At 40.3% G+C, this 23,180-nt stretch overlaps 1 protein-coding gene across 11 annotated transcripts in view; it reads left to right on the top strand.

The window, feature by feature from the left end:
* Positions 1-23,180, top strand: part of CSNK1G1 (casein kinase 1 gamma 1) — a 204,893-nt gene that overhangs the window by 160,726 nt on the left and 20,987 nt on the right. For 6 of the 11 annotated variants that reach the window (XM_068275650.1, XM_068275649.1, XM_068275653.1 and 3 more), the window contains exons 7-10: positions 1,821-1,906; positions 6,060-6,144; positions 10,514-10,662; positions 14,901-15,008. In XM_068275650.1, the coding sequence (XP_068131751.1) occupies positions 1,821-1,906; positions 6,060-6,144; positions 10,514-10,662; positions 14,901-15,008 (428 nt within the window). Of the gene's footprint in view, positions 1-1,820; positions 1,907-6,059; positions 6,145-10,513; positions 10,663-14,900; positions 15,009-15,228; positions 15,346-23,180 lie in introns of those variants that run through there. The other 5 variants (XM_068275651.1, XM_068275655.1, XM_068275660.1 and 2 more) reach the window with 2 other exon arrangements.

Genomic DNA, 23,180 nt, shown 5'->3' with positions numbered 1-23,180 from the left:
ACTATATAGATGTGTGTGGAAAAATGAATCAAACATTACCTCACCAGGTGTATGGCCGGAGTTTAATATCATTCCCAAGTTTACCTTCCAGCATGGCTAACATGAGGCATTTGGCCCCGCCCCTATAGAAAGCACAATACAAAATAGTTAAATGGCTTCTCCCAGCAGCTCTCCCTTCAGTACTGTGCCTCCTCTTCTGCAGAGTACTGTTACATGTTTTATTTTCTACTAGCCCACCCATGCCAGGTGGCCTCTATTTCCCTTCTGTAGTTTCTGGAATTTTATTTCCATCGCCATTTCTTAGGGCAGAATGATAACCTATTATAGTTGCTTGCCAGCTAGGAAGTTTATGCCAACATCAACCCCCAGTCATGTATGGGGTTGCTACTTGCTACTTCCTTCATCAGTCTTATCCACCTGGTGCTTCAGCTCCATTCCTAGCCAGAGCCAGTTGTTAATTCCCCCTTTAGTTCTGTATTTGAAAAGTTTGTTAAAGTATTTTCCTTAACTGACATACCGTCTGTCAAATAGACTTGAAATACAGAATTTTTTATCGAAATATGTGAAATATCAGACAATCAGGATGCATGAAAGTTCTGCTTTTCAATTCACTTCTCTCAACTGAAGTATAGTCACTGCTAAAATATAAAATTCATCAGCAAAGATTCAGCCACGTGGGCAGTGTTAACACTGGAGGGTTAGACTTTAAAAAGATAAACGCATAAAACACCACCATTACGGGGTTTTACATTTTTGAAAGGAACAGTAGCAATTATTTTTTTTTTTTTCAATTGAGATAAGAATTGTTTGGGAAGTGCTGCTAAGTACTGTTGTATACATTTCACTGGCAACCTCTTTGTTTACTGTTATCATAATACTTTCACACTTTAATGACTCCAAAACTTACGGCAGAATGAACCATGGGGGAGGGGGAATTCCCCTCACACTACATTTGTTGACCCTGTGTGTGTGTGAGAGAGAAAGCTCTCAGCAGCTGTTCTGTGTCTCTGAATGAAGTGTATGAAGAGAGCAGAGGAAATGTAACTTGTTATGGACATTTGTAATTGTCTGTCACACCACAGCTTTTCATACTGATTTTTGCTTTCAGAGAAAAATACTCTGTAGTCTTCTTCAATGTACAGCCAGTGGTGCATATCAGAAACACCTTCTGTAATTGATTTCTTCCAAATAAAGCTAAATCCTACACTCAAATTAAAGCTTTTGCCTTTGATATTTAACATGAAAAGTAGGAAAATATTTACACTGCTACTTAGATATTTGTACATTGTCATTTTAGAACACCTAGTTTGATAGTGTTCCTTTAATAAAAACAAGACCTATACAAGAATAACTTACCCTGTATGGGGAGAAGTGAGACGTGTAGCTGGCCAACAGGGTAGCGTGGAGCTTGGAGGCAGAATCATCTCTTGCAATTCTTTAGTTGCGCAGCACCGCTGGCCACGGCATTCACTCCAACAACCGGCATCAACTAATCGCCTTGCTCTTCCCTTTACAGTGTAAGTTATTCTTGTATGTGTCTTGTTTTTAATAAATTGTGATACCCTGCCAAGGTGGTACATAGTGTTTATATTGCTATATATCATTGTATTCTTTTTATAATGGATTTGTGCTGGAAAACAGGTGGCAGTTGGGTTCCAGCACAAGACCAAATTTAATTTCTAACCATATTTAAGATATTGAGCGGTCTGCTGTGTCATAATTGAAAGTGGGTAACACAAGGCTGGATGGCTTAAAATTTGGTAGAAAAGCAAATTTGATCACTGCTACCATTTAGGTTTGACTGACTCTGTCTTTTATAGAGCAAAGCCGGAGGGATGACTTGGAGGCTCTGGGACACATGTTCATGTATTTTTTACGAGGAAGCCTTCCTTGGCAAGGGCTCAAGGTAAGTTTTCTGTGGCCTTCAAAGAGTGCTGTGATATATATATATATATATATATATATATATATATATATATATATATATATATATATATATATATATATATATATATATATATATATATATATATATATATATATATATATATATATATATATATATATATATATATATATATATATATATACACACACACACACCTATGGTTCAGATAAACTTCATATAAAAGTGTAGACCTTGAAAGAAGGCTGCTTCTTTCAGCAAGGATAATTTTTTCGTCTTTCCTATCCTAAATTTCTCCTTATTACAAAGTCTTACTCAAGTCCAACTCACTCATGTCTCACTCTTCCATAACGATCTACATTACTGGGAACCTTTATTAATGAAAAGGTAAATATACTACCTAGCATTTTACAACTTTGAGCGCTGCTTCCCATCGCCCAGTAAATGCGTTGATTTGACTCCCGCAGGGGGACACAGTAGTACCAAGCTTAAAGGATACCCGAAGTGACATGTGACATGATGAGATAGACATGTGTATGTACAGTGCCTAGCACACAAAGAACTATGCTGTGTTCCTTTTTTTCTTTTTCTGTCTGAAAGAGTTAGTCAGGTGTGTAAGTGGCTGACTCAGTCCTGACTCAGACAGGAATTAACTAGTGTGACCCTCACTGATAAGAAATTCCCCTTTTTATCTCTTTCTTGCTCTTAGAAGCCATTTTCTGCTAGGAAAGTGTTTTATAGTTGGAATTTCTTATCAGTGAGGGTCACACTGTAGTCACTTCCTGTCTGAGGCCTAGTGCACACCAAAACCCGCTAGCAGATCTGCAAAATGCTAGCAGAGTTTGAAACGCTTTTTCTTTTTCTGTAGCATTTCAGCTAGCATTTTGCGGTTTTGTGAAGCGTTTTTGGTGTAGTAGATTTCATGTATTGGTACAGTAAAGCTGTTACTGAACAGCTACTGTAACAAAAACCGCCTGGCAAACCGCTCTGAAGTGCCGTTTTTCAGAGCGGTTTGCGTTTTTCCTATACTTAACATTGAGGCAGAAACGCAATCCAAAATCTGCAGCAGCCCGGGAGTATGCGTTTCTGCAAAACGCCTCCTGCTCTGGTGTGCACCAGCCCATTGAAATACATTACCCTAGCGGATCCGCACCCGCAAGCGGATCGCAAACCGCAGCAGAACCGTTCTGGTGTGCACTAGGACTGAGTCAGGACTGTGTCAGCCACTTACATAACTGATATTTAACTCTTTCAGGCAGCGAAAGAAAAAAAGGAACACAGCATAGTTATTTGTGTGCTAGGCACTGTACATACAAGTTATCTCATCATGTCACATGTCACTTAGGGTATCCTTTAAGCGATCCTGGAACCTATATGTAACTTCCAGGATAAATGAGTCAACAGGAAACGACAGGATCAAGCATAGCTTTAGCGCAAGGTACAGTTAACTTTGGTACCTAGCGCTATCCATTCATCTGAATGGACAGCACTTGAAAAATGTGAACGTTTAACGCCACTCAGTTCATGTGAACTGGCCCTAAGGAAGCATCTGTAAAATAATTTAGAGGACATATTCGCACTAATGTCATCCTTAGGAATATGTCATGCAAGGAATAAACTATCACAATAAAACTAGATAAAACCCCTTTTATGTAAAGACAAATAAAGGGGTACACACCAGAAAGGTAGTGACTGACTTAAAAATACTGAGAAAAAGTGGTGCAGTTACCAAAGGCAACCATTAAATATAACCTAAGCTGTTTTTTGAGGGGGCAGATGGGACACAGAGTCATGTTCTCTGCCTCATGACATGTCTCTGTGTCCCCACACCGCCGCACAGATGCCACTAACAGAAAGCTCTGATGGTTGCAAGAAAAGGAGGGGGGGGATGGAGATCCATTTGTGTGCTTAGTAGTATGGCTCTGCAGCGAGCTTTTTACGCTGCAGAGCACTGAATTGTAAAAAAATCAGATAATATATACTGCTGTTGATATATAGGGATTTTAAGTTACTGTTCTGTGAGGTTGCTTTACTTTTCTTTGGGGATTATTAACAAAATAGATGGGATATTATTCAGCCATTCAGATTTTAATATGCTACTTTTACATGGATGTTGTGGACACCAGTACTATTGATTATTATTTTTCCTGTCGCAAGATATTTTTTTTCTGTGCAGAATATTGCTTCTGTGGCCTCAATTCACGGAGCATTATCAAACACTTTATCAAACGTTTGATAATTTACCTCATGGGTAAAATCTCATTTTAAATTCACTAAGGTGTTCTATATTTATCTAATATTTTACCGATAAAACGTTCAACAAATATATAACACCTTAGTGAATTCAAAATGAGATTTTACCCATGAGGTAAATTATCAAACGTTTGATAAACGTTTGATAATGCTCCGTGAATTGAGGCCTGTGTATACTTTATGAATGCAGATGAATAATACATCCTGAATTCCCTCAGAGGTTTCTGTCTTCCTGCTCTGTGACCTCCAACAGGCTGCTGGATTTTTCAGCTTGACAGGTGCTACAGCATGAGAATATGACCATTGCAGGTTCCAAATGCTCAAATGTCAGCTCGTGGCTCAGCTCCAGCTTCTATTCATATATCCAAAATGAGTCAGAATTGTTCCTGGTAAAAGCTGTAGCATAACCGGGCCCAAATAAAAATACCATTGCACCATCAGTGTCTTCTGGAAGTGAAAGAAATTGGCTTGATGCTGTTTCCTGTCAGGCACAAGAGTCTTTCACAAATGTCATGATTCAGTTCATTCCTGCACATCTCATTCCTCACAGCTGAAGCTCATATCTGTGGTATCACTAAACCTACATAAATACTTTTTCATTGCAATTGTTCATCCTCTCAGGGTTAAATGTACTGTGTGAGTGTCCCCTGACGTCATAGACATCCTTCCATAATCTGCAGCCTGATGATAGTACAGAACAGGATGCTTAGCAGAGCCATGAATACAGCAGTCATTTCTGAATGATCACCTAAAACAATCTCAAATTATCATTTTAGTGGACGGTTATTGCAAGTGCACACACAGATTTACTTTTATTTGCCATTATGTGCCCATCATTTAGACGGCTGTATTTGTCTTCTATTTTTTCCCCATATTGTTTGTTAATGTAGTACCCCTCTTCTGTTTAATACAATTGCATGAAAAGTGTTGGAGGAAATTTATGTAAACACAACCTTATAAAACCATTAAAAACAGAAATAGCTCTAGGTGCTTTTACAGTAACATGTATATAAGAACAAATGATGGTAGTTTAACCATTTAATGACACACCGAATACCATTCTGGTTTACAATAAAATTGAATTCCTATATATTAAAAGCAAATGCTGTAAAAGCAGCTGGAAAGCCTGTGTGTAAACATGATTTTTAAATAGCAGCATTCACATTGATAAATCTAGTTTCACTGGATGATTTTGGATTGCACTACCCAAATAACAGGAATTTTCTGAACTTTCAACAGAAGCATTCTAGCGGTTTTAGGGACTTTTTACCCAGTGGTTTTTCAAGTGCTTGAAATAATTTGACATACTATGTTGTACATATTCAACGTGTCATGGCTTGTTATATTGATAAATTGCTGCTATTATTATTATTTTATGTTTGCTCTTCTAAAAGCCCTAAGAGTTGCATGTTCATTTAGGTAGTTAACTTGTATTTAAGCTTTGGGTATTGGCTTTTACACTATTACACTACTGTTTTTACACTACCTCTTACAAATATAACTGAAAAACAAATAAGCCAAAGCAGTAAATGACTGTGTTGCAGTTTACCAGTACATTATTTTATTAAGTTCCTCTCACTTGTAATATAGACTACCAAACAACTTTGAGAGCAATGAACCTTCTGCAGCTGATAAATATTGGTCAACGTTTTTAAAAAGCTTAAATTGTAAATATGTATTCATATTTGGTAATGCTTCCAATTGCACTTCATGACTTTACTACATGTAAAGGTAAACCAGTAAAGCAATAACACTGGTGCAGCAACTGAGTAATTGTGTGCATGCGTTCACTTGATTACATTCTTTGTAGATTTTACCTTTGAATATTTGAGCTGAATGTTTATGTGGGCCACAGGCTGGAGGTGCAGTTACCATTTCTGCTGTACATTAAATCATGCAGGCAGACACTCTGAAGGAGCGCTACCAGAAGATTGGAGACACGAAACGCAACACTCCTGTAGAAGTCCTTTGTGAAAGTTTCCCAGGTATGAGCCGTTAAAGGGACGTTATAATCCTATTTGGTCACCTTTATTCGGGGTTTGTTTACACACAGTACTGTGTGCATTTCAGCATTGTGTATAGTGTGAAGAAAGGACATCCTAGTGCATAGACTGCACGGCTTGACTTTTTTCACTGCGTTATTGTAACACACAGCTGCATGCATTTTTGTCCAACCGCAGCGCTGATCCATTTATCATCAATGAATGTTATCTGTAATGGTAAGTATTAGAAATCTTACATTACAGACAGGTTTTGGGCTAGTCCATCTCTCCATATGGGATTCTCAGCATGGCCTTTACTCTTTATAAAGACACTCCCTGAAAAAGATTTGTACAAAGATGCTGGCCAGCCGAGCTGCTCACCGCACACTTTTAAAACAGTTGGACTGAGCAACTTCCATTCACTAAGTACTTTTGAAAATAAAGAAAACCCTGAGAACCCCCATGAGGAGATGGGCTAGTCCAAAACCTGTCATTTCTGTCAGATTTCTACAACTTGCTGTAAGCAACAGCAACATTGGAGAAAAGTAATGTATGGCTCATTTTACTCTGAAAGAATTATACTTCTTATTTGTATATGTTAAAATATATTTTACATTTTAAGATTATCCATGACAGTGGTCCTTTAAGTTAGCCACACACTTAAAGCAGTAGGATCAGCCATACTATGCCAGGGGGGGAAAAACACATATATAAGTAGATAAATACTTGATCTACTTACATAACACATGTATTGTACTGTCCACGTTTTAATTTCAGTGAATGTTATATAGTAAATTACGAGAATTCTGTTCCTGGTGGGGGCCATGTCTTTTGCCCACAGTTTAGGCTAACTCGTGATGTCATTTCTGCCCTTTACTTTTTTTCTTGTCTTCTCCAATCGCTGAGGCGCCTCAGCCTTGCTTGTAAACACAAGTGATTAGGTTTCAGATAAGAGGCTGGTAGGGAAATAAAGGGAAGAGGAGGAATAAATTATAGATAAAAAGAACCACCAGCATGCAATTCTTTGGCACGACTACTAAAGGGCCAGTGTTCCTTAAAGAGAGACTAAAGCGAGAATAAATCTCGCTTCAGACCTCAGAGTTAGCAGGGGCATGTGTGCCCCTGCTAAAACGCCGCTATAGCGCGGCTTAACAGGGGTCCCTTCACCCCCAAATCCCCCTCCGTAATGCGGGGGAGCGCTTCCTGGTTGGGGCAGGGCTAACCGCCGCAGCCCTGCCCCACGCGCGTCTGTCAGCGCGTATCTCCGCCTCTCCCCCCCCCCCCCTCCTTCACTGAGAGGGGCGGGGGAGAGGCGGCGATGCGCGGCTGACAGACGCGACTGGAGGCAGGGCTGCAGCCGTTAGCACTGCCTCCAGGAGCGACCAAATGCACGACCAAGTCGTGCTGGGGTGGGTTTGGGGGTGAAGGGACCCCCTTTGTGCGGCGCGATAGCGGCGGTTTAGCAGGGGCACACGTGCCCCTGCTAACTTTGAGCTCTGAAGCGAGATTTATTCTCTTTAAGTATGTGATAACTCCAAATCATAACAGCAGAAAAAGTTTTGGAAGTTTTGAATGCAGGATTAGCATCTTTATCACTTAATACACTCAGACCAGTTGCTGTTGAAATTTGATTTTTATGGTGACGATACCACTTTAACAGATTCAATCAATTTGCCTGAAAACAGTCTTTTCCACATTGGGTGGCTATTAACGTGTGGCTACCTTCAGTTTTCCAGACACTACTAAGACACATGACACAAAGAGACCAGGTAACCAATGTGCTTACAGTGTTCTGGGACAGAACTAGGTTATAAATACCTAAAATACTGCTGGGAAATGGACCACAGTGGTGAAGGGTCAGTACAGGAAAGTGAGACTGACATGACAGTACAGGACACTAGTTAACGTTTAGGGTAGCTTAATATTTAGCAGCTTGGCATGCATTCTGCAATAGCCGAGTAAATTGGCAGCCCAGTACGGTCTGTGAATGCTTTATGGAAAGAGAATGAGCAGGGGGTAGAAGGTGCTACCAGCAGTCCTGGATACAGCTATAGTATGATAATCCGTTTGCAAAGTATGGACTACATGCATCCTTGGAGCCACCCTCTGTGAAGCAGTTTATGTGCTCGTCGGTCACAATTGGACCGTCTCCAGTCTATTGATCTGTACAATTGCTGTCGTACCCCCGCCCCCGCCAAGCTGGGTCAGGAGGAGAGGAAGGAGAACACTGTACTGATATTGTCACCTGAAACTATCACAGGCAGTCATTTCGGATGAGTAAACTTCAATGTTGGTAACGCATAATAAATGAGACAGAACCCATCTCATTTTCTTTCCTGATAGAGAAGGCAGAGGATGGTGCACCTCCTGTATGAGTCACTCATTGTAAGCTAATCTCATCTCACATGAACAGTTTATTGAGTTTGAGAATGACCTAACTGGTGCTTGGAATCGCCACACCTTGCTTCTCTAGGTAAATGTCAAAGATTTGTGTACTTCACAATTTATCATAAAAAGTGACCTTGTAATGAGAAGGATATGGAGGATGACATATTTATTTCCTTGCCAATGCCAACTGCCTGGCTGTCTAGCTCATTGTATGTCTCAAAACTACAGACCCAGAACAGTTATTCAAGTCAGCTGCTCTGACTGTTTGATTTCACTGGCCACAAACATGCTTGTTTCAGGAGTGTGATTCAGACACAGGCCAAAAAGATCAACATTACAGACAGGAAATATGCATTGTGTAAAAAGAAATGTATATCCTTCTATCTACATGGTCATTTTAAGAGAGAGAAAAGTTCAGCGCACTGCAGGCTGGTACAATCAGTAGCTTGAGGTGGAGCAGGCCACGCCCAGACATCTAATTCTGTGAGGAAATTAAAGGGGAACTTCAGCCTAAAAAAACATACTGTCATCAAGTTACATTAGTTATGTTAATTAGAATAGATAGGTAATATAATCTCTTACCCACCCTGTTTTAAAAGAACAGGCAAATGTTTGTGATTCATGGGGGCTGCCATCTTTTTGGTTGAAAGGAGGTCACAAGGAGCAGGAGACACAGTTTCAACTGTCCTGTGTCCTGATAACCCCTCCCAGCTGCACACACTAGGCTTCAAATGTCAAATTCAAAATGTAAAAAAAAAAAATTGCACCAAAACAGCAGAACGAGAACAACAAAATCAGAAATCCCATCATTCTTTGCACATCATCAGGGGAAAAAAGCCCGGGCAGTTTTCTTCTGTGCATCTAAAAATGAGGCTTGTATAAGAGAAACAAAGTTCTGATGCTGTGAAACTGTTAAAGAAACACCAGGGCCCATATGCAATTCCACTTTTCTCCTGAGTTTTCTCCTAGGAGATAATTTTTCATCTTCTATTTAAAATATCTTTCCAGCACTTTTCAACTGAAAAAGTACTGAAAAGTAAGTGCAAAAGTACAATAAAAATTATTTTGAGTATTTTCTTGCTTGCTGGTGGCTTAGCATGCATTTTATTGACAAATTTAAAAATATCACCTAGGAGAAAACTCAGGTGAAAAAGTGAATTGCATATGGCCACAGGCCTTCTCAGTGCTGCTGAGTCGATTTTTAGTCCGGAGGTTCACTTTAAGCTACATACAGCTGCATTGGAACTACACAATAATAAAAGCTAATGTCTCTTGTGCAGGTTTGGTAGACTTACAAGAAAACTTTGTAAGGGCTTTCAAACACCAAGAGCGCTTTTAAAGAGCTTTTCTCTGGCAAAAATTGATTGCAAATATGATTTACAGATTCCCAGGAGATTTAATCACCCTGGCCAAATTGACCAAGAAAATCGGTATATTTGGCCTGCTTATTGAAAGCTGTGTTTAATTACCTGTATACTTTGTGTGGTCATAGAAGAACTTGATACATAAGTGAGATGTGAAAGTTTACATTATCAGGAGGCTGACACCTGGGAAAGTAGAGGCCATCCCAAGATGGTGATATACGAAACTGAAGTGACGTGAAACGGCCGTCGCAAGCCCCATGTTGGTGCCTATCACCCCCACCTCTATCTCACCGCCACCACGCAGGCCCCACAAATGGATGTCTGTCTGTTATTGATCGCACTTTACTGCAAGTAACGCTGTTTGCAACACAATAAACAGAAGGTGCCCAGACTCCGCTTCTTTTTCTACCATTAGCATGACTTTCTCCACTGGATACAGATTCCAACAGTTTGGAATGATGGACTGGGCAGAGAGCTGAAAAAGCACAGTCTTCTTATTGTTACATTTGGAGTTACTGTTCAGATTCTTTTTTTAGGCTGCTGAGAAGAAGTGTATTATGTGGATGTTTGACTGGATATTTTTAATAGCTCGGTTTTGTTTTATACTCCCTTCTTCACAGAAGAAATGGCAACTTATCTGAGATATGTAAGACGGTTGGATTTCTTTGAGAAGCCGGACTATGACTATCTCCGAACACTGTTCTCTGAACTGTTTGAACGGAAAGGATACACCTTTGACTATGTTTACGACTGGGTTGGCAGGCCAATTGTAAGTAATTAACTTAGTTAAAATAGGAGATGTTTAAAATGCTGTCAAAAATTAAGGACACCTTATATGTGGATATATTGATATTTTATCTTCATTCAAACAGTATCTAAATAAAAGTGATGTAACTGAATGAAATAACTGCAAATTGCCTGCAATCATTTACTCTATAACAAAGTATTAAAGTGCCTATTAACAGTACAGTCTCACAAACAATCGACCGTAAGATCAATCGTATTGGGTACCATATCAATCTGAATCTCTGAAGGATTCATTTAGTCTGAGTTAGTTACCATTTTTCCCTCTGTTGGTAGGGCTGAATTATCGTTTCCAAGCATCCAATCATCTGCAACTATCATGTCAAATGTTTGGGAAATTGGATAGTGCATGTGCACCTTTAGATAGGCCATTGCCTTCTTTGGAAATAGAAAATACATTTTTGGCTCTGGAGTGGCATATGCATGCTAAATTGCCATTATCTGAAATAGAAGTTAGTGATGTGTTTCATAACACATTTTAGGAGCAATCATTGTATTCTCACCTATGGAGAGGGTAGAACAAGTAGGAGGCATCCTTCTGGAGAAACTGCAACAGCAATCATCTGGGATTAATCCGACACAGTTGTTCACTAAAGTGACTGGTAACCACTTGGGGGGGGGGGGGGGGGGGCGCGCCCCCGCCCCTGCCCCTGCCACCTTTTTGACATTTATTTGAGAGATAGCTGCGAATAGGTGTTGTGTAACTGTCTACTAGTCTCCTACTTTGACTGAGAAAAAAACACATTTTTTTTCCATTTCATGGTTGAGTTTAAAAAAAGACATGCATCCATTGAATTCAACGATAAAAAGGGTATGACCCTAGCCTGCATCCTCACTTACTCCTTTTGCATTTCCTGCATATACAGTCAGTTTTAAATTTCCCAAAGCTTCTTGATTGGATTTAGTTCCATGTTTTGATTTGACTATTCCAGAAACTATGCTTTTTCTTTCCCCAGCCACTTTTGGTTAAAGGACTTCGCTCGCTCAGCGCTTGTATTCTCTGCTGAGTGGGCGCGGCTGGCTGGCACTGTGTAGTAAGTCATGTGGGTGGTCATGTGGAGCCGCCCACATGACGTATAATAGAGTGCACAGAGAGAGGGCGGAAACGAGCGGGGCTGTAATCCTGCGCAGCTCCGGCTATGAGAGCTGCTCAGGAGATAATTTTAAAGCGGCGATTCTCATAAGGCGACCCTGGGGAGGGTCGGGACCTGTAATGAAGACTGGATTAGGCTCATAAAGCACGTGATAATGACAAGGAAGGTGCTGTTCGTCTGCCCTGAGGTCTGCTTTTGCAATTAAGTAATTAATTTTTTTTTTTTTTTTATGAAATTCGCCTCGTAAGGCCTTAAGCCTCGGTCTTATGATAGTTAGTTTTACATTACTCTCAAGCACTGTTTGGTTCAATTAAAAATTCATAGTGGATTATCTGCCCAAAACCTAGTACTGCACAGCAGACCCAAACATTTCAACCTTCTTGCTTTACAGTCAGCATTTGGCTTTTTTCTGGCTTTCATCAAGCATGTCAACTGATCATCTATTCAGATACAGTAATTCTCTTTGCTACATCTACCCAGAGTACATAATTGCAAACATTCTGGTCTTTACCTGGGTGTTTATGAGCAAACTTTAGTCTTGCCTTAGAGTGGATTCACAGTGGTCAGTTGCATAACGAACGCATTATGAGTGTGAAATGGTGACTGTAATACTAAGTCTGCATGCAGCGAGTTAGCATAACGTGATCAGATACAACGCATTACTGTGAACACCCCATAGAATTGTATGGGCTCTGGGTTGACCTGCAGAATTATTCTGCTACAAAACTAAGCACTGTAAACTAGGCCTTGGTGTTATTTTTCGAAACAGATTACATTTTGCTTGCGTCATAATTTGCCAGCGGTGAACTTCCATCCCATAGCATGACCTCTGACCTAAAGTCAACTGTCCACTGATGTTCATGTTCCTACATGTCCCAACAGAAACAGGTTTGCGAATGCAGCTACCCCCATCCCTATTGGCCAGCTGACTTCAGGTCCGTGATTAAGCTGGGCATTATTGGATGGAAGTTTTCTGATGGGGGAACCATCTCTAAATATTTCTCAACCGCATAGCCTCCCTTCTGGAGCACCTCCCGTATAGATTTAATTGTGCAGCTTCCTTTTAATGCACTATGATATTGGAAATGGCAACACCAATGCGAAAATGACGTGATTAAATTCTTGAATTATGAAAGACTTCTTTAAAGTGAACCTGAACCGAGAAAAAATATTTAAAATAAACCCATGATGTACCTGCGAATGAATATTACATACATACTTTGCCATCAGTTCCTCTCAGCTCACCATTTTCTTCTTACAATTCCTTTCAGTTCTTACAAGACCTGAAATATAACAATTGCTGTCAGTTACATATCGGTTGCTATCAGTTATAACTGAAAGGACAACTGATGAGCAAGGTAATGTCTATGTTACCCTATGCTCAAGTGGGCGATATCACAGTTTAACAGTGTGCTGACCAGGAAGCTGTTATGGGTAATGGCCATTTTTCAAAATGGAGGACGGAGAATTCCATTGATCACAGTGGACAAACAGGACACAGGAGAGGAGAAAGAGATTGAGGAGTAGACTACACAGGAGGTAAGTATGACGTGTGTATGTTTTTGACTTAGTTTTCAGTTCAGGTTTGCCTGAACCCTCCTGGCGGTAACCCCAAGCTACACTCTGGGTAGCCGCCGCAGAGGATTTCTCTATCCCGGAAGGGATTTTTTGAATAAAAGTTGCTTTAGCCTTTGTAGCTAGCACTTCGCTAGCTACCATTGTCCCCCAAGTCCCTCCACTCTTTATTGATCGCCGCCGTAATACGTACCCCCCCCCCAGATCCCGCGATGGTGCAGCCTCTCCAATCAGCTACAGGCTTCGCTTTGGGGAGGATCGGGATTACGCATGACGTCGATGATGTCATGTCCGATCGTTTCCATAGCAATGACTGAAGCTCATTGGGGAGGCTGCGGCATCGCGGCTAGGTAACGTATTGCGGCAGCAATCGGGGGGATCAGAAGGGTGCAATGGTAGCTAGCCTAGTGCTAGCTATAAAGGATGAAACAACTTTAATTCAAAAAATCCCTCCCGCGGACGCAGCCTCAGAAACTGCGTACCGCCAGGAGGGTTAAAGAAAACCTGAACTGACAATTAAAAGTCAAAATAAACATACACAAGTCATACTTACCTCCTGTGTAGACTACTCCTCAATCTATTTTTCCTCTCCTGCATCCTGTTTGTCCACTGTGATCAATAGAATTCTCCGTCCTCCATTTTGAAAATAGCCATTACACCATAACCGCTTTCTGGTCAGCACACAGTTAAACTGTAACATCTCCCACTTGAGCCATAGGGAAACATGAACACATCAGTTCTCCTCTCAGCTGTAACTGACAGCAACTGATATATTTTAGTTCTGACAAAATGTTGTCAGAACTGGAAGGGATCACTGTAAGAAGAAAATGGGGAGCTTCTGAGAGGAACTGATGGCAAGGTAACTATGTAATGTTCATTTGAAGTTACCTCATGTGTTTATTTTAAATAATTTTACTCAGTACAGGTTCTCTTTAAGTATATTGGATTCTCATTGTTGGTCTGGAATGACCTGATATGGGTCTTGTTGAGCATTTTTTTAAATGTTCTCCAATTGTAGATGATCTTTAGGAAATGTTTTTTGTTTAACGGTTTAGTAATTTTTTTTTTACCGCTTCTTGAATCCATGTATACAAAATAAATCTGGGTTTTAAATAAGATGGGTTCCTCCAACATCCTCTCCATAACAAAGTTCCGATCATTTCTATCTGTTCTGCTGCACATGATTCTGATTCTTGGTATTTGAGTTGATGGCAAATTAAGTTGTGCAAAATGTGCCTGTAGACAAAAATACACATTTCGATGTATAAAGGAAATATTAAATTCCCACTGGGTGTATTTAGTTTTTCACATGACTGCAATTAACCGTAACAACTTTATTTCTATAGACAGGTATTTGTTGTTGTTAGTCTAGACTTGGATAATCGACATACTTGTGGACATACATACAAGTATACTACTTTTAAGTTATGCCATTAGACTTGTTGGTTATGCATGGCTGATACATCCTCATTGAGTTTCCACCATTTTAGTTACATTTTGTGTTATCACAGTGGAGGTTTTTTTCCTCTTTCAGCCTACCCCGGTAGTATCCGTCCATGTTGATTCTGGAACATCTGCGATAACCAGAGACAGCCATGTGCACAGGGAGAGGCCATCACAAACTCAACCACTCCGGAACCAGGTCAGTTTCTTTCTTCCTAGAGCGCTAAATTAGATCTGTGTGAATCTCTGCATCCAGCTTGTAGCTGGGGCAGCTTACTGCTATATTGTTAGTACCTTTTCTTGTTACCAAGCTTAAACTAGCCTAGGGAAATTGCGCTTGTGTAGCGAATACCTTTTCAATAATCTGAATAATGCATAAAGTATCATGTTTGTGATTTGTTTCTTTTATATTTCGCCAGCTCCAAAATAATCAGTCCATAGGCAATGCTGTACTACCTAGGTTTTTAATTCCTGAGGCAAAATCTCCACAAAATTATCAGTCTCCAATACAGTTTTCTTAGGTTTTTAAGTGCTGAATTACTAGAAGACATCAAACTTGATTCTGAAGTAAGTTGCCAGTACAATATGTACAGCCTCACTGCCTTGCTTTCTGCACTGTAATGAAATGTGAACTGAGAATACCAGGTGCTTCCTTATTTGCAAATAAGTTCTTATTAGGCTAGAAGGCTACCATCAAGAACAATTGATAAAAAAGAATGCTAACCTCCCTTTTTTTTTTTTTTTTTTTTTTTCTTTCTCCTCGTACGCATTCTTACATTCTACTGGTCCAGCAGTCAAACAGCCGTCTAATAAAATGTTGACCTGCGCATAAGATAGCATGCAGCTCTGAATAGCCTGAAGATAGGGGGTAGGGAACAGAGAGGGTGAAGGATGAAACACAAACACTTATATTGCGCTTTTCTCCTGTCTGACTCAAAGCGCCAGAGCAGCAGCCACTAGGACGCGCTCTATAGGCAGTAGCAGTGTTAGGGAGACTTGCCTAAGGTCTCCTGCTAAATAGGTGCTGGCTTACTGAACAGGCAGAGCCGAGATTCGAACCCTGGTCTCCTGTGTCAGAGGCAGAGCCCTTAACCATTACACCATCCAGCCACATGAAGCACTTGAGACAAACCCAGCCACAAAGTAGCATCTCAGTAGAGCTGATTAAAATACATACGTACATGGATTAATTTGTAAAAGCACATTTGAGCCTTTTGGTTAAATCTGTCTGAAATCAGTTTCGCTCAGTGTATCCTTTCACTACATATCGGGGTGGGCATTTTATCAGGTGTATGTGTAATTGAACTGGTTACGAGCAGGTCTTGGTACATCGTTGGGGGTGGGTTGTATGAAGAAGATGCAGAGTGCTGGGGGTTCTATGAGCAGAGTATGGGCACAATGATTTGGGGAAGGGGGTGTATGAGCAGGATACAGTTATGGATGGAAGAATGAAAGGGCATAATAATTGGGGGTGAAAGCAGTAAAATTTCACTTCAGTTCCTGTGATACCCTTTTGGTAGTAGGAAAAAAAGGGCACATTTTGGGGTTGTTGGAACGCTGTGTCACTGGGCATACAACTGTAATTTTGGGGTGAATTTCGAATTTTTTTTATCCCTTTCTTAAATCTACAAGGCGAAGTCTCCCTTTTTCCAATTCTGGGGTATGCTGATGACCTGCCAGTACCCCCATGGCTGGGAGCCTTCATCTTGTCGCTTTAAAGAGGTAAGCAAAATGTTGGCGAGGACACCAAAATCTTTCTACATTGCCGCCTTACAGTGGTTTGATCACAAATGGGGTTTAATAATAAAAAATATTTTATTGGTCAGAAGTAAATTGTAATTGTTTTTGCATATTGCTGCAGCTCTTCTTTTATTTAAAAGTGATCTTTACCTTTGCCTGTTAAATTTGACCACCACTGTTGTAAATTCCAAACAAACAAATAGAGCCAAAAGAAACTGTATTGTAAATATGCTGCCATGGATATACATAAGTGAACTATAGATATCATTTTTTTCTTTTTTCTTGGTTCAACACCACTAGTGTAAATGATAGGTTCTCCCTCTAGTGGTTATTTGCATTCACTGCAGTTACTCAGCTTTCTGCTGAAACTTTTGGTCACTCCACAAATGCAACAAATTTGAAATTCTAAGAACTTTTTGTAAGGAATTCTTTTTTTCATACAAAAAGATCTATTTTTTTGTGAATTTGTTTTCTATATCTCCAAAACCTAAGCAGTGTATTTCTAGCAGTCAGACCTAGCTGGTAGACCTGCTTTGACAAAGGTGAACAGTAGCCATTGTGCTACACTACTACACAATGGAATCTACATAATATGTAATGAAGATGTTCCAAAGCACAGACATGTGGAAATTACAAACTATGGAAGAAGAGTTTTAATTTGTTAGCTCAGTATTTTTCATTAGTTATTTATAGCCAAAATGAAAATGAGATGGCAGGGCTATTGCTGTGAATTCAGCACTACCCTGCATGTATTACCTGCCAAAACATTGCTTTCTGTAGGTCCCCTCCATGGTGCCTGGTTTTCTGCCACCTGCTAGGACCATGCCCACTGCTACCTAGATTAAGCCACTTCTGTCTCCCATATTTCAAGATTAGGTGCTGTGCACATGAGCACACTAAACTTCTTGTTGGCCTTTTGAAGTTAGGATTACCGTCGGATTGCCAAATCTTGGCACAAGTGGCGTGGTCACTTTTAAAAAAAAAAAAAAATGGACAATACTCCGGAACAATGTAGCGCACCGACATGGGGCATTAGCTGATTGGCTTATTTTGTTGAGATTTGTTCCTGAAACTAAATGTTATTGATAATTTTAGTTCAGTTCTATATATTTTGCAAGAAATAATGACAAATATTTCAGTTTAATTACCGAGTTTTTATGTGCATGAAAAATGCAGTACTAACCACGGCTGGGGAGGCAGTACAAAAATATTCCGACTCCTCAGTTTGTTGACTCCAACTCCTCTAATTTACATATAACAATCTTGTTGATTGAAAGTTTGTAATATAAAAAGCTTTTCATCGCTGCCAAAGCTTAGGAATTTTAAAATTGTATTAAGATGGCATCTGCTCTTTGGACAAAAATCTCCTGGCCAGGAAGCTGACACTCTACCCTGTTAGCTATCCCGGCCTGTCATTGCCCATGTGAATGCTCCAGCATGTCATTTGTATAATAAGATTCAGCAGAGCTCCAGCGAGGTTCAGAAAAATGACTCTACCTTTTCTATATCTGATAAGGTTCTGCAAGGTGGTAGATCTATGGACCGGAACCCAGCTGATACAGGGTTCCAGTGAATCTTATTAACCACTTAACGACCAAACGCCGATAGGCGGCGGCTGGTCGTTTGTGGTTTTGCGTGGAAACGGCCGCTCTTTCATGCCACTTCACGGAGGGTGTCTCTGTGAACAGTGTGCGAGGCGCCGATCGCGGCTCGCACGCGTAATGTAAACACGCGGGGAAGAAATCCCCGCAGTTTACATCAATACGGTAACGGAGATCAGCGATCCCCGGCTTCTGATTGGCCGGGGATCGCCGTCATTTGATAGGCTGAAGCCTATCCGGCGCAGGACGGATATCCGTCCTGCGCAGCCCATAGGGGAAGACAGAGGGAGGTAAGGGGAGGGAGCGCGCAATATCGCTGCGGAGGGGGGCTTTGAGGAGCTTCCCCCCCGCTCGGCCACACGGAGCGGCGGCGATCAGACCCCCCAGCAGGTCATCCCCCTAGTGGGGAAAAAAGGGGGGGGAAGTCTGATCGCCGTGCTGTATTCACAATCTGTGCTGCGGGCTCGAGAGCCCACGCAGCACAGATACTGCAGAGTGAGCCCGGTCCTTAAGTGGTTAAACAGACTGTGTTGGGACCTTCTAACTTTTAAACATTAGCGTACCTCTGTGCAGGTACTCTACTGGAGAAATGAGGGGATTCTTCCTCTAGTACACATTACTCATACACGATCAGAACCAGGTTTACAGGTGATAGGCAACACAACTGCGTTCAATGTGTACAACATTCTCAGGGGATTCACACCAGCTCTGTGGGGAGTGCATACAGTATGTATAGTTTTGTACAACTATATAACTTTATTTGTAGTCACCAACCCCAAATGTAACATATCAAATTAATAGATTTTTTTTGCGCAAAAGGAATGCATAAATGTGCATACAAAATTTGCATAAACCTGCATCAACACATAATTATTTGCATCTCATTGACCATCCCTACTATTGACACAACTACACCTAAGGCTTTATTCTTAAAGCAGCGATGTTATTTATTATATATTGAAGATTCCTGTGTACACATCAGATATACAGTAACAATCAGATAAGTATATCTAATTTTAAAATTGCTTTATTGCAGCAGCACAAGTAGCTTGTTTTGTTATTAGATTATTTCAGTTGTTCAACAAGCGCACGACGTGCACACGACCATCCTCATGACCTGACGAACCGCAAGACCTGTATGTCCACATATCCGAGGGGTTAAACGGCCAACTCCTTTACATACTGCCCACGCAAGCGGAATGGCGGACTACACATTGAAAACAAGTACAAGTCATATCAGATCAACAGTCATGTGAATAGAGCCGACAGTTGGATCGTTTAAAATGCCTGTCATCAGTCGCTTGTCAAGTCACTTGCACGCGTACCCGTGCCTAATTGTCGTCCAACAGTCTAAAGCTCAACACACACCATACAATCTTGGTTGTACAGATTTACCAAATCTATGTAGTATAAGGGCCAACAGTTTGAAAATACCTTGAATGATTGATTGGAGAAGCTCTTATATTACATGAAAGTGGTGAGATTGAACAACCAATATTGTATGGTGTGTGTTGAGCCTAAAACAGACGACAATCAGACAGTTTGGTTGAGCATGTGTACGGGCCTTTAGAGGATTAGTCTTGGTGTTGAAAATCAGCAACAAAGGCATAGTGAACATTTTTTAGACAAGATGTACTCCAGAGTACTGTTGCCATAGTTGCAAAGAGGTATTTGAGTGTGTTGTGAGTTTTCAAAATTCTTATAGGTCTGTATATTGAAATCTTCATTTTCGGGTAATCAGTAATAAACGGCATATATACTGCTAGAGCACCTATCTATATTTATAGTAGCTTTATAGTTGAAATACTTTTCTTTTGCGTTCATATTGCTTGATGTGCATTTGGTCTGCCACAGCTGGTTGGCTGGCTTAGGCATGTCCTGCTGCAGTTTTTGGGCCATGTGTGAAAGTGGTTATACCCGTAGACATTTTTAGCACATTGGACATTAAATATGATAAAAACATAAATAAACATTTTCATAAATCTGCCGATAAGATGGGCTGCTTCGTTCAATCCATGAGACATAGATCTGCAATTCCATGGGAGATCAAATAGGTTGAAGCGTGGGGAAGGGGGTTGTGTGGGTTGGATTGGTACCAGAGCAATTGAGCAATACAAAGCTTGTAGCGGGGCGGGGAACATTTATAGCCAATCTCTCCCCTGAATATCAAATTAGATCTCGGCACTTTATGGAATAGTGGTAAATGATCATTATAAGGTTGATATCACTTGTTTGATATCTAACAAGTGTATTAAACTCTGACTGTAACCTCAAATTATGATTATTTGTGCTGTAATTTTTCTTCTTTTTAAATTATAAGTGAACTTGTCCCTTCAAGACTATTGTCCTTTTCTGTTTCATTGCTGAATATTGTAGCTGCCATTTCCTTTCCTTGCAGTAACCGCAAAGAAGTTGCAGCTGCTATAGAGCTTAAAGATTACCTACATTATAAATTAGTTTGTTTTAGAACTAATAAGTTGCCAAAATATATAAAACCACACATAATAAAGTGTGATTTTCTCACCCCCAGGGTCGATATAATCTTGAAATCCCCACCCCCAGTGTGAAATTGGGCCAGGGTGATTTCCCCCCCCCCCCCCAAACCATAGTAGGTGCAAAGGATGCTGGGGGATTGATGTCATAACTCCACCCCCATGCCCTGCTCCCAGCCCACACCACTGTGAAAAGAGATATGATACTGCTACACTGTACCCCTCACATGGCCCACCCCTTGCAATGGATTTCAGTTTTAAACTTTAAAGGTGCTACATTCTGACACATGGAATTAAATTATTTTACTACATACACTTTATAATGGCTTTTTCATGTTGAAAGTAGTCTGCAACAGTGTTTTCATTTGAAATGTTATGACTTTCAATAGAATAAATTTAAGTTTAAGTGGTTTAGTGCGTCACTGCAGCTCGACATAGTTTCAGGCATTTGTTTTTATAGCTTTCCCTTTTTTATTATGTAATGTCTGTTTCATAATATTTGTCACTCCTATTTTTAACAGCATATCTTGTTTGTGCTTTGTGGTTTTGGCGTTTATTTGCTGTCAATTGTTGTTTTATGTCTAAGTTAACCTTCCCTTTTTCGTTATTAAAATAAGCCTACCACTTCTGTCATCCAAATAAACATAGAACTGAGCTATATAGATTATACTTGCCGCATACTACTGCTCTTACTTTTTTATGTTAGCAGCCAGTTGTTGGATATATATTTAGATGAAGAGTTTGGTTAGTCATTTTCAGAATTGACACAATGGCCAATCTGTTCCTACACCTCCCCAGTCATTGTTTCTAGTGGTGTATCAGCTGATCGCTAGACTCTCCTAAGAGTTAAAGTGGATCCGAGATGATGAACTTTTACTCATTGCATAATTGTGTTCCTTTCCTATTGTTTATAGGGCATTCCTCAAGCCAAATACTTTTTTGATTTTGTTTTAATACTCTAATTCCCTATAAACGAAACAAGCCACGCCCACAGGTTTTCAGAGAGCCAAGTCACTTTCAGACAGTAGCAAGGGCTCATGGGAGCTCAGTCTGGACAGGAGGAGGGGGAGGTATTTCTAGCCAGAGATTTCAGAGGCAGCGGGTGGAGGAGGGGGTGATTAGGTTTTTTTGCTCAAGATTCAGATAAGCCTGCCTCTGTGTAATGTTTATAAACATGGCTGCTGTCATTCTATCACAGGAAGAAATAATCATATTCTATTAAAGCTGTTTGCAGCTAGATTTGCTGTGTGAACTATCTAAACTTTAGATACGATATATAGACAAGTTACTTGTTATAGTTAGTTTTTCATCTCGGATCTGCTTTAAGGTAGCCATACATCAGGCAGCTTGGCGGTTGATCGACCATCCGATTCGATTATTATAATCGAATCAGTTGAAAATCTGTGCCGCCAAGTGCATGCCAGACTGAGAATGCGACCAATTGCAGGATGAAATTAGTTGCATAAGTTGATCAAGTATGCTTCAAGATGTTGGGCCAGCTGATCCAAATCCTGCAATAAATCTCCAGTGTGTGTACTTCCTGCTTTAATGGAAGCAGACATAGGATGAACATCCTGTGTTTACAAATTAGCTGTTATGCTGAGGCAGCCAGCTGAGAGTTCAAATTACAGTTGTGATTATTCACAGATGAGGGGGAATTACAGGCTAAACTGTATATACTTTCATGTCGTTAATGAATGTCTATCTTTTCTTCTTCAACGTGTGTATGTGTTTGTGTATATATGTATTCATTCAGTTGGACAGCAATGATTCTATACAACAGTATTTTCTTGGATATCTTTACAGGAAGTTACTTGATAAAATGTCTCAGGGGTACAACCAGACTGTGGTGTCTCCACTTACACAAGTTGTTAAAATGTGGCAGTAGTTACTGCATTTGTTGGAATATTATGAAACAGTTGTGAAGAACCTTGTGCACTGAGTTTCAGTTGCAATCTCTCTGATCCTGTTTCAGAGACTATAAAACCATGTATTTGTGCCAGGACGCAGAGCTTTATGCTGGATACACACCATGCGTTTCCGCGTTCGATGCGGCCGTCGATACGCGTCGATTCGATTATTTCCGAGCATTTCCGAACGAATTTCGATGATTTTTAGGTCGATTGCCATGTAAAGTATGGCAAATCGACCTAACGATCCATCGAAGCTTGAATCGGACATGTCGGAAATAATCGAATCGACGCGTATTGACGGCCGCATTGAACGCGGAAACGCATGGTGTGTATCCAGCATTATGTTTATTTTCTGTTAGCTTTCACAATCATTGTCTAATTGCACTGAGCAATCCTTCAGACATTGCTTACACATGCAGCATGACATCAGTCTGCTTGCCTGATAATTTGTTTTGTTAGGCTGATTAATGGACTATGTATAAAGTAGGCATATACTGTATACTACATGATAGTTTTAAAAGATAAGAGCTTAGATTCGATATGCTCATCCAGTTTAACAAACCTCTATTAAATTAATCAATAGAAAATTGATCAGACACGCCCATCCTTTTCTCAGACAATGCTT

This window comes from Hyperolius riggenbachi, chromosome 3 (genome assembly GCF_040937935.1).
Source record: "Hyperolius riggenbachi isolate aHypRig1 chromosome 3, aHypRig1.pri, whole genome shotgun sequence".
Lineage (NCBI taxonomy): Eukaryota > Metazoa > Chordata > Amphibia > Anura > Hyperoliidae > Hyperolius > Hyperolius riggenbachi.
Note: the sequence above shows the minus strand (reverse complement) of the source record. Positions and strands in the feature narration are given on the sequence as shown.